Source organism: Hyaena hyaena, unplaced genomic scaffold, assembly GCF_003009895.1.
Source record: "Hyaena hyaena isolate Hyena2069 unplaced genomic scaffold, ASM300989v1 scaffold_201, whole genome shotgun sequence".
Taxonomy (NCBI): Eukaryota; Metazoa; Chordata; class Mammalia; order Carnivora; family Hyaenidae; genus Hyaena; species Hyaena hyaena.
Window position 1 is genome coordinate 1,009,136 of NW_024080833.1, and position 12,341 is coordinate 1,021,476.

Here is a 12,341-nt window from a genome sequence, read left to right on the forward strand (position 1 = left end):
ACAGCAGTCGGCCCTGCGCCACCCAAGCACCTACCTGCATATACATAGATGTGTGTGTGTGTGTGTGAGTTCACTGATGTCTTTCTTCCTTTCAGAACATAAACTCCACCTGAGTAGGGACTATTTTGTTCCGTGTTTTCTCCACGGAGCCTAAAACAATGCCTCATACCTAGGAAGCACTCAAATATAGCTGCAGAATCCTATGTTATACTTCTACTTTTATATTTCTACTGTGACTGCTGCTCTAAGAAAATATTAAAGATTACGTTAGTATTTTTAGCTAAAAAAAGTAAATGACAAATCAGTTTATCTGAAAAATATGTAACTTTGACTTTTTAAAGAGTTCTCCATTAATAAGTCCAGGAACTGTTTACAAACACATAACCATAATTTTAATTGAATTTTAATTGTCATTTGATTGAAGGTAACAATTTTGTGTATAGATTAGATAACTGATATTTTCTAATTTTTTTGTAGTGTTTTATAGAAAGATGAAATTAGTGAAGGAATATTTTTAAATGCTTTGCTTATGGAAGACTTTATTTTCATTCTATTTAGTTACTTAAATATCCTTAGAGAACTATATGTGTGTAATTCATTTCATTGTAAATAGATGCATTTGAATATGGAAGTGTGTGTAGTTTATCTCATAATGTGATAATCAGTAATTTCTTTCTCGTGAGCAGTTTGTTTTTATTTTTTTTATTTTATTTTATTTATTTATTTTTTTTAAATAGTTTATTGTCAAATTAGTTTCGAGCAGTTTGTTTTTAATACTCCTCCAGGAGACCTATTTTATTTGTATCCTTCTCTCTTTGATATATAACCACATTCCTGATATTTCCTATTTTATTACTATCTTTTCACCTTTTGTTTCCCTATCTGTGTCAGAGTTTTTAAGGGGGCCTGAGATAGCTTTGCTCCGTAAACGCCTGCAACAACTGAGGCTTAAGAGGGCCGAACAGCAGAGGCAGCAAGAGCTGGCTGCGCGGGCCCAGCAGCAGCCTTCTTCCGGTCAGTCTTCTCACGAGGGCTCTTCCCAGGACCCTGGCGCTTCAGGTTATTAATGTCTAGTGTCCTCGAGCAGCCGGGCGAGTTGGTTTTTTAACACTGATGCTGTGTCTGTAACAAGATGCTTCCCCTCCCTTCAGAAAGAGCTGATGGCGCTGACAGCTATTCCCTGCCTTTCTGGTGTCTGGTGTGCCCATCAGCGCACGGCGGGAGGGACACGGCCCGGCAGCACGGTTTGCCAGAGAGATGACCATAGAATAATCTGTTATTTTGTTGGTCATGTTCCTGCAAAGGGGCAGATGTTTATTACTTTAATAGCTAATCAACTACTTCCTAATAATCTAGTGAATTTGGAGCCTGCTTTGGTATTCTTATTGAAAATTTTTAATATGCTGAAATGGTCTGTATGTTTATCGGCCCCTAGCCCTTCCTTTTCTTCTTTTGCTTCTCCTTTGGACATTAACCAGTACTCCCAGGGGTGGAGTAATGCTAGACTTTAGAACTACAGTGTTGTTTGGCCACCTAGCATGCTGATGCGGTCATCCTCCTCTGTAATTATTTGAGAATTTTCAGTATCTGCTTACTTATTCCTTGTATACATAATCAACTTTCTGATACATAGGACAACAAAAATACAGTCTCATGCCTGTTCTGATGCCACAAAACTCTAGTAAGACAGTGATAATCTGTGCCACTCTTTTTCTTTGAGCATTTTAATGGCCTCGTTCTTTTATGGCCAGAAATCTCATGATACTCCACAGATGTTTGTCGAAAGAATTATATAGCAGAAAACAACTTGTCGATTGAATTCTTTCAAGATGGATGATAGGTATTATATATCCTATCCTACAGGTACTACGTAGCGGGTGCTACAGATCTTTATTTAGGAACTAGAATGTGTCCACAGAGGAGACTATGATACTTCACTTTGTACGAATATTTTGTTTTGCCACCCTGCAGAGTGGGGTATTAATTACTTTGAGAACTCTGATTTAATTACTTGTAATTCATTTGTATATTGGTAGAACTTAGCAACCTCCACTTTATAAATACCTGTTCTACCATGTGCTGATAACAAAAGCATATTATATAATATCATGGTGAAATAAAATATATTTAAATAGCTGTAATATAGGTGTGATGTTTGGAACAAATTCTGGGCCTGATTTTTAATTGAGTGTTATATTAATAGAGGGAATATCAGCCAAGCAAAGACATCTCTGACCATTTTTTTCCCCTATACTTCAAACCGACTGGAAAGCTTGATTAAATGATAGTCGTGACAATAAGACATTTTGCTATGATTTTGTGCAAGGCATGAAACTCTAGCTGAAGTGTTTCAAAAGTAAAAATATTGCAACATAAAATCCAATAAGGAAGTTACAGTGCTCCTACACATGTAAATATTTTTAAAAAAATTTTTAATGTTTTTATTTCTGAGAGAGAGAGAGAGAGAAAGAGACAGCATGAGCAGGGGAGGGTCAGAGAGAGAGGGAGACAGAATCTGAAGCAGCTCCAGGCTCTGAGCTGTCAGCCCAGAGCCCAACGCGGGGCTCGAACCCACAAACTGTGAGATCATGACCTGAGCTGAAGTCAGATGCTTAACTGACTGAGCCACCCAGGTGCCCCATAAATATTTTTTAAATCCTGAAATTAAGCAGATAACAAACCAAATATTAAAGTGACTTTGAGTATAAAATAAACTGTCTATATTAGCAGGAAAGAAGTATACATTGTAGACATTAGAAAAATATTTTTAGACTCATCCTTTCATATCTAGCTTACCAGTTTGAATTGAAGCAGATTCTTTTTTACAAAAGTAAGCTTTAGAGTATTATGTAATCTCTGAAATAAGATGCTATTTTACCAGCTCTGAGATTTCTTATTAAATAGTATCTAGTTTGATAGTCACTCTGATTTGTGGTAATCTTTAAAAAGTAGACACCTTGCCCCATTTTGAGGTTGAGAAACGTGTTAGCTTTACTTTGTTGTGTTTTGTTGAGATTTTATTTTTAATGTTTATTTTTGAGAGAGAGAGAGTGCGCACGAGTTGGGGGCAGGCAGAGAGAGAGGGAGACAGAATCGGAAGCAGGCTCCGTGCTGCTAGCACAGAGCCTGATGTGGGGCTCGAACCCACCAACCGTGAGATCATGACCTGAGCTGAAGTTGGATGCTCAACTGACTGAGCCACCCAGGTGCCCCTGCTTTGGTTTTTAACGACGTGTTGGGCTCTGGGGCCGTCTTACATGGCCAGTATTAGAGAGCCTTAGTGCTCACAGTGCATATTGCTTCTTTTACCATAAGGTGAATACTTCCTCTAGATCATATGCTTTTTTTGTTTATTTACTTATTTCGAGAGAGACAGAGACAGGAAGGGGGAGACGGAGAGAGGATCCCAAGTAGGCTCCATGCTGTCAGCGCAGTCTGACATGGGGCTTGAACTCATGAAACTGCAAGATCCTGACCTGAGCCAAAACCAAGACTTGGACAGTTAATCATCTGAGCCACTGAGGCTCCTCATGTGCTTTTAACACAGCGTTCGTACCAGACATAGGAGCCCCTGATTAAGTCATCTGTGACCTGCCCTGAGCACATGTGATGATGCTACCTTTATTCTGTCTGCATATGTCACAAGAACACTGTTTGGTAATTGAAGAAAAGTTAAATAATGCATAGTTTGTTACAGAGGATGACTAATAAAAATCTGCATATTTTTTTCCATTTAGTAAACTTTGGATATGAGGAAAAATGAATAACTTAATAAAAAATTCATCTTTTAGAACATACAAACTATAAAAATACCGAATAGGAATTCAATTTATGAAATCCAACAGGGAGGTTTTTATTTGAATAACAGTTATTAAACATGTTCTTAAACTTAATGATTAAGTACAATACTGTCTGTGTATCATGGTAATTGATCCATCATAGCTAATTTCTAAAAATTTCATTTTTCAAAGTCAGAATACATTACTTTAAAATATTTTTATTTTTTAAGCTAAAAACAAAAGTGCCTCCCACCCCCACCCCCCCAGGCTTTTAAGAAATACATTGTAATTTATTTCTAGGCTTTCAGTGATTTTTTTTTTCTTTTCCCCAGTCATAAAGAGGTGAATCTGCCTTCATCAGATTACTGTTTGGGTATTAGACTGGTTGAGTTCTTGTCCTGGCTTTGTGACTAGATTGGCTCAGACTGATCATTTGGCTGCTTTGTGTCTCAGTTTCCCAATTACTGATTTATTTAGCTAGCGTGGCCTTCCATAATTTACAGAGGTGGCATAAGTATGGGGTAGACGATATTGTATAACATTTTTATGTTCCTAAGTAGAGCAGTACGCATAATAACGTACTGTCTTAATTATAATATCTTTCACTTACTGCCTCGAAGTTACCTCCTTTCACAGCCATGCACGGTGGATGGCATTCAGGGTTTGGAATGAGCTCTAAAGACAGATGCCCTAAACAGCTGTGGCAGAGGCAGTCAGCATATTGCTGATTTTAAACCCAGCTTTTTTTTTTCCCATTTCAGGTCCTTTGAAGTCATGGGTCGCTGGCTCCTGCTCAGAGTGACAACACGCTGTGGAGTCTGCTGTAGTCTGGCTCGACCACCACAGAGCCCACTGGAGCATGGAGCCAGCCTAGAGAGGGTCAGGTAGGAACTGTTTTTTCACTTTATGGCACGGTTTTGCTTATTGGAAAAGAAAAAAAGTAATTTTGATACCCCAAGAGGGTACAAAAGATTGGTGATTATTTTTGAAAAAAGGGCTTTTCAAAACTGAGCCATATTGGAAAAAATCAGCACTTACCGATCCTGTGCAAGCAGGCTCTATACACCATCCAGTTCCCCACTGTCCATGACAGCAGTCACGGTAGCCTCCTCAGATGGATGCATTTGATCCTTGTTTTAGTATTTACAGCCCAGACTTTAGTTAGTGACTCAGATAGGACGTCCGTCTAGTTCCGTAAGCCCTCGGCTACATTGAATGACAGAGTCTGGGCACAACAGTGATGAGCATGTTAGAACTTCAGACATGGGAACATGCTCAGCATTTTTCAGAACAGCTTCCTGTTATTATTTTTCATTCAGTGTCATGCTTCTGAAAAATATGCAAGTAATAGTAACATTAATTGACCCTTTCCTGTGTGCTAAGTAATTTACATGGATCATCTCACTAAGTCTTCATAAGAACAGTATGTGGGAGATACTGTGATTCTTTCCATTTTACAGATGGAGAAACTGAGACATAGAGACATTAAATGACTTGTCCAGGGTTATGGTATTACTGAATGGAAAAGCCAAAACTGAACCCAGACATCTGGCTGTCTCAGACGGTAGAGCGTGAGACTCTTGATCTTGGGTCTTGAGTTTGAGCCACACGTTGGGTGTGGAGCCTACTTAAAAATAAAATAAAAATCTTATTAAGAGACTATAATTCCTTATTTTTGTCTACATTTGAGAAAATTCTGATATCAAGGGGCTGAAGCGTTTTTTTGAGACCAAAACACAAACTTTTTGGAAATAATACAGAAATTGGCCATGAGACACCTTGAGCTCAGCACTGAATGAGTTTAGCCTAAAGCTTATCTCTACCTTAAAAATAATAGTTCTAACGCTTCCAATAAGTGGACCAACCATATTGCATTTTGCAGTAAATTATTATTAGACCATATGATCTGATGTTTCTCAAGTTTATTTTATCTTGAGAGAGCTAGTGAGCGAGTGAGCGTGCAAGGGAGGGTCAGAGGGAGAGACAGGGAATCCCAAGCAGGCTCCGTGCCATCAGCACAGAGCCTGGTGTGGGGCTCAAACCCACAGACCGTGAGATCATAACCTGAGCCAAAACCAAGAGTCAGAGGCTTAACCAACTGAGCCACCCAGGCACCCCAGTCTGATTTTTATTATGTAATAGGTGCTTTCTGGAAGATATTTCTTTTACAGGGAAATGGGGTAGAATATGCAAACAACTGACACAATCAGCATTGAACTGATTTTATCGTGTTAATCTTTGGAAATACTTCTCTAAGTTGGAAGTTATAGTATTTACATATCTAGGGATATAAAAATATGTCACTTCAGATGTTAATGTGACAGGAAAATAATCCTTCCAAAAACAGCTGCATGGTGCCCAAGATTGAAAATAGAACAAGGAATGATCAAGAAGGGTTTCTTCTTAAAGATTGGTTTCTCAAGATGGAGGGAACAACAGATAATTCCCCAGCTATGTACAGTATTGCGGCAAGTATCAAACCAGTGAGGAAACCCTTTTCATTTAATACTCTTTTAACATAAACTTCTTAAATATTTTAAATCATTAAAAAGATTGAAAACATATAATTTGGAGGAGATAACAGCATTCTAGATCCTTCATTAATGAGTTTTTTAAGAGACATATTCTTTCTGAAATTTTTAACTACAAAATTAAATAAGATGTTCTTTATTTCATAAGATTTGTACATTCCATAATATTTATGGAAAAGTTAAATATTTGATAAAAAGATTACCTGGAGAGTTGATAGTTTTCTGAGGGCTCTTAGTTATAAATGAGAGCACAATTAAATGTATAATTTAACAATTATAACAAACACAAATATAACAAAAAATATTTCATAAAACATTTTCTAGGAGGATTTTCTAATAACTTACTTCACCGTACTTCAAATTTTTGTTTAAGTTTTTCTTTACCTTAAGGAATATAATTTTGGTTTTCTCTAAAAACCTATCTTATCTGTTCTTGAAAAACAACATAGGTAGGAATGTCGTATCGAACCCTGAAATGGATAAATGAGAGGAAGTCTTGGAAAGGAAAGCAAAGCATGGATAGATTCAGGAACTGATTGAAATACTGTCTTTCCTTCTTTCTTTTTGTGTTGTGCAGATTTGTTGAACTGAATGTTCTGATGAAGAGGTGATAAGTAAGGATAAGCCAAAGCTATTATTCAGATGATGATCATGCGTTATCACAATCCAATAATACAGAAGTCTCTGAGCAAACGGGTGGTACCTGAAGGCTGACAATTTTAAGTTGGTAGAAGCGGTCCCAGTGGCGAGACTGAGACTCAAATGTACAAATTGAAGCAATCAGGATATACTGGAAAGCTTTTCTTAGCCATCAAGAACACTCTCAACTCAAGATATTGTATCTACTTTGGGGGGAGTAAAATGCCATTATGAATAGAAACTGGTGATGATCCAAAAGTGCAAGGTTTTTGTTTTATTAATATTTGCTAAGAACTGGAACACAGGATATTAGAAACTAGGAATTAATCTTACATTTTGGGGAGAGCTATGCTTACTATCTGCATATTATAGCCCCACTGGGACCCAAGCCAGGACTTAGTAGCCACCTCCTCCTGTTCTCTGGTGGCTTGCTTAAGTTACTGGGTCCCTAGGATGGCCAGGAAGAGAGAAGCATAGATCTAAAAATGTCACACAGCTAATTATTGTCACAACCAGGTTTAGAATCAAAACTCACTCACTCCAAACCAGTGCTCTTTGCATTTTATCATGCTGCCTTTTCCCAACAATAGAACCCATTTATAGAACAAATTCTTACACAGAAACTCGGTGCATCAAAAGGATGAAAAATTAAATGTTCTATTTGAAGCCAGCGTGGAAAGCATGAAGCCCAGACTATTAAGCCTATTCCTTTCCTCTCTTTTCCTTTTCCCACCAGGCCCCTAAAAAAACCTAAGTCTTCAATAGATTACAGTTTTAATATGCACAACATGTCTTAGAGTTTTTAAAATTATCTAGGTTTCTGTAATGGCAATTGCTTCACTGAATTTTTCTCTTACAAACCATTTTCTTTGTCTCACATCTTCACTTGAGCTCCTGCTTCAGCTCAAGGTACAAACACCCAGAATCCAGCAGAGAGTAGTGAGCACCTCATTTCATGCTTTGAATCCTCCAGTCCAGAATGAAAGCCATCTTTTAGGGGAAAGGGGTTTTCGAAGGGGAAGGAGTCTTCTGTTTAGTGAAGGAGATAACCCTAGTTCTATTTTATCTACCTTGTACCTTGTGCCTGTGCTAAGTGAATTTGATAAAAGGTATATGCATGGAAGTAGAAGAATGTTTTCTCAACTCATTCTTAGTGTTGCTAAATGCTTGCGTGGAATAACGTATCTTAAGCACATGGCGCCGCTTACTCACTGCTTGGGAAATATACCACAGTACTTACCTCTATTCTCTGCCCTTAGACATTTGTTTCTTAAGCTTAGAGTTGATCATGACATTGCTGTGCAGTTTTCTGCTGCTTACTTTTAAGTTGAAATCTCATTTTTGTTTCAGATTCTCCTTCTTCTGTGGTTAACAAACAGCTCGGATCCATGTCACTTGACGAGCAACAGGGTGCGTGCAGCAGGAGATGCGCTATGCCCGTCCGTCCGTAGTTCTATTGCATAAACCAAGCTCGCTCTCACTGTTCCATAGCATTTCATTTGATTATGGTCTTATAGTCAGGATTCTGTGGGCTGAATTACCCTACATGGTATTGTGCACAGAGGTCCTCCTTGGCCTGTACAAATTATTTTCTACATAAACTAAGTTAATTCCTACTTTTGGCCCCTGATGCCATCTTTAAATTCTCTTTTTATAACAATTTTGTAATGGATATAAGCTATGTCCATCTTTAAAATCTTAGGTATCATAAACTTGTGTAGAATTGTGGGGTGAGGTTACCATATTACCTAGTGGCTGACTTAGAAAAGGTTATTTGAACATAGTAATATTCTGTATTCCCAACTGCCTATGGTAATGTGTCACTTATCCAGTGGCCAGACTACTGATAACTTTAACTACAAAGAATATAATTGTGCTGATTCTGTAGGGTAAACAATGTCCGCTGGCACTTGCACATGTGAAGTAGGAGAGGTATAAAATCAACCTGAAAGCTCTGAGCATAGCCTAATGAGATAAACAGCTTACTTATCTTTCAAGCTTTATTATCAGCACATCAATCAGGTACAGCACAGAGATGGATAGGTAGAGGAAGACATTCTGACTATAAGAAGGGAAAGCTGAAAAGAAGGATGGAAAGAAGAAGACTATAAAAACTAAACAAAAAGGCCGTTCACAGTCGGGGCAAGCAGCTTTACTGTTGCGCCTCAGAATCCCCTGGGTTATTCTAAATGTATTGTGATGCAGATGGTAAAAACATTGGTGTGAAGGTGTCCAGGATAACTTAGATAGTATTCACTTTTCTCTAAGAAGACTGATGATCATCTATCTAATATATTTTATAAATACGATTCAGAAAATTTGGGAAAAAATAACTTAGCCCTAGGCCAGAAGCTATTGGTTGGCTGGAAGTTGACACATGTAGGCTGACTCATTTGCCAGTAGTATTTGGGAACTGAAGCATTACTGAAGTACCTGTTTAGTGTGAAATAGATCTGATTTTAGCTGTCTTCCTGGAGACATATCAGAAGCTAATTTTAAAACAAATTACTTCTGATCTTAAATTCTTCTTTATGGATCGGAGAGGACCACTATTGCTGTGGGTGTTTCTATCTTGAGACTGCATGAATGGTGAATGAGTTGGTAAATGGATTTGAGAACTAAGAAGTGAAGCATGTTTCATCTATATGCATTTATTGTAAAGGCATTTAACAGTGAGAAATAATTCCCTGAAGGTAAAGTACAATTATGACATCATGTTCTAATATATTGTACTACTGTTTAAAACTGCTCTCTAATCAAAAATCTTTTTTGTAAGGACATATGAATGCAAATAGTATATCACTACCAGAGGGTTTGTGGCCAGATTCATACTCTGTTAATCACAGAGTAATTTCCATAGATTATATTGAATATTTTATTCACTTAAATTGATACTTAATTTACAAGTGATATGGAATGTGGCAAAAAGAGACGAATAAAGGATAACTCTCAGATTTTTGGCATCGGTGCCTTGGTGAATGGTGATGCCACTTAACAAAGGTAGACTAGTCTTGAGGCGTAAATCAAGAGGCCCTTTGTTGTTTTGGCCATGTAAACTATGCTGCGCCTTTCCGACAGAAAGTACAGGTGTTTCACAGAAGGGCAGACATTGAGTCGCTTTGGCAGAAGTTGCATCGTCTCAGACTGTGTAATAAGTCCTCTGTGTAGAAATGTGCTAATGGTGAACAGTATATCCAAAGGAATTAAACCCTGACCTTTTTTTCACATGCCTTTTTGTTTGGCAGGATTACATTCTTTATTTTTTTTAAGTAAGTTTGTTTGTTTGTTTATTTTTGAGAGAGAGAAAGAATGTGGGAGTGGGGAAGGGGCAGATAGAGGGAGAGAGAATCCCAAGCAGGCTCCATGCTGTCAGCATGGACACGGGGCTTGATCTCATGAACTGTGAGATCATGACCTGACCCAAAATTGAGTCGAACACTTAACTGACTGAGCCACCCAAGTGCCCCAGATTACGTCATTTAAAGTACTGGGGGCTTCTACATTACAGGCTTTTATTACCTAAAAATAACTTCTGTGAATATTCAGAGAAACTTGGTGCTACTGTCTTTCTCACCTGGACTAACAGAGTAACCTCTTACCTGGGTTCCTCGCACCCACTCAGGCTGTAGCCTATTTCCCCAGCAGCCATAGTGAACACTTAAAAACATAAATCTAACCATGTCCTTCATCTGCCTAAAAGTTTTTAATTGTGTCCCTTTGCCCTTCAAACACCCTAAGTCCATACTGTGGTTTACAGAGCCCTACATGACCCGGACCCTGTCTCCCCAAACTTCTCTCGGCCACCCTTCTCTCCTTTTTTTTTTTTTTTTTTTTTTTAATTTTTTTTTTTTAATTTTTTTTTTTTTTTTTGAGGGNAGAGAGGGAGACACAGAATCTGAAGCAGGCTCCAGGATCTGAGCTGGCAGTCAGCACAGAGCCTGATGCGGGGCCCGAACCCACGAACTGCGAGATCATGACCTAAGCGAAAGTCGGACACTTAACCAACTAAGCCACCCAGGCGCCCCCACCCTTCTCTCCTTTTAAGCTCTTGACAAATAGGTCTGCTTTTAGTTCTTCTAACACTCTACACTCCTTCCCCTCTCAGGACTCTTGTGTATGCGCTTCCCTTTACCAAAAATCCTTTCCCTGCAGCAGCTTCTACTTACCAAAGGATAGAAATTTCTTTCTTAAAAATAGTATGACATTTTAATTTGAAGTGATTCTCCCCTCTTATTCTCTTGGTGACCTATTTTCCTTCATTGCATTTGTCACAACTCGTAATCATACAGTTTGAGGATTTGTTTGATCCCTGTATTCTCTAAATATTGCTTTCATTCCCTATAATACAGACATGCCTAATACCATGTCTGTTATACATTATACAATAAATATCTGTTTAAGTGAGTGAGTAATGAATTTGTTAAGTGGTGGAAGGCCTTAGGAGAAGCAGAACCACATTTATGTATTGGAAAGATGATTTTGGCATGATTATAGATGGTTGATTGGAAGGGGTTAAGATGAAAACTGCAAGACCATGAAAGGGGACGTTGTAATAGTCCAGGTGAGAGATGCTCTCGGGTCCAATCTGAGGTACTTAGATGTGGGAAATGAGAAAAGTGGACAGATTGTTTAAATACTGGAGAGACAGAATTGGTGGCGCTTTCAGACAGAGTAGTTAAAAATGAGTGAGAGAACCATATCCAGGTGTCTTGTTAATTGATAGTGATACCATCAGCCAAGATGGGGATTTCAGAAGAAACAGCTGGTTATGGGGGGAAAAGATACATGAGATTTTCTGGATATGTTTAAGTGCACTGACGTATCCAAATTGAGAAATCTTATGGACAGGTAGATGGATGTGTGTTTCTGGGAGTCACTGCAGAGGCCTGAGGTGGAGATAAAAATTAGGAATCATTGGTTTACAGATAGCAGTTGAAGCCGTGGTAGTAGATGAAACTGTGTAGGAAAAGAGGATAAAGTGGAAAGGGGAGAGTCTACACTGCAAGAGCAAGCAGAGAAGAGGATCTAGCTAAGGAGACAGGAAAGGAAGGAGCAGAAAAACTGGCTGGGCAGAGGGAATGCAGAGCTGGGGGGAGAGTTAAGTTCAAGGAGGAGCTGTCCAGCAGTGACCTGCGAAGCTGCCATGTCGCATCGGACAAGGACGGAGGGGTGGTTGGGGCTCAAGCCGTGTGCGGGTCACCCGTGGCTGTGGCCTTGCAGTGAGTAGTGCGGTCAGGGCAGAAGCCAGATGGCCGTGCTTTGAGGAGAATGATTTTCTTTTGGAGGTGGAAACGTTGGTGGGTAGGTGACTCTTCCAGCGTGCTCATTTAAGAATGAAAAGATAGGGGCGCCTGGGTGGCTTAGTCGGTTAAGCGTCCGACTTTCGCTTAGG

The 12,341-nt window shown here is 38.9% G+C and overlaps 1 protein-coding gene across 5 annotated transcripts in view; it reads left to right on the forward strand.

The window, feature by feature from the left end:
* The window catches only part of DCAF6 (DDB1 and CUL4 associated factor 6), a 141,989-nt gene that overhangs the window by 78,371 nt on the left and 51,277 nt on the right, over window positions 1-12,341 (forward strand). For 3 of the 5 annotated variants that reach the window (XM_039241904.1, XM_039241902.1, XM_039241906.1), the window contains exon 11: window positions 8,300-8,359. The exons of the other annotated variants lie outside the window; for them this stretch is intronic. In XM_039241904.1, the coding sequence (XP_039097835.1) occupies window positions 8,300-8,359 (60 nt within the window). The remainder of the gene's footprint in view (window positions 1-8,299; window positions 8,360-12,341) is intronic. 5 annotated transcript variants of the gene reach the window in all.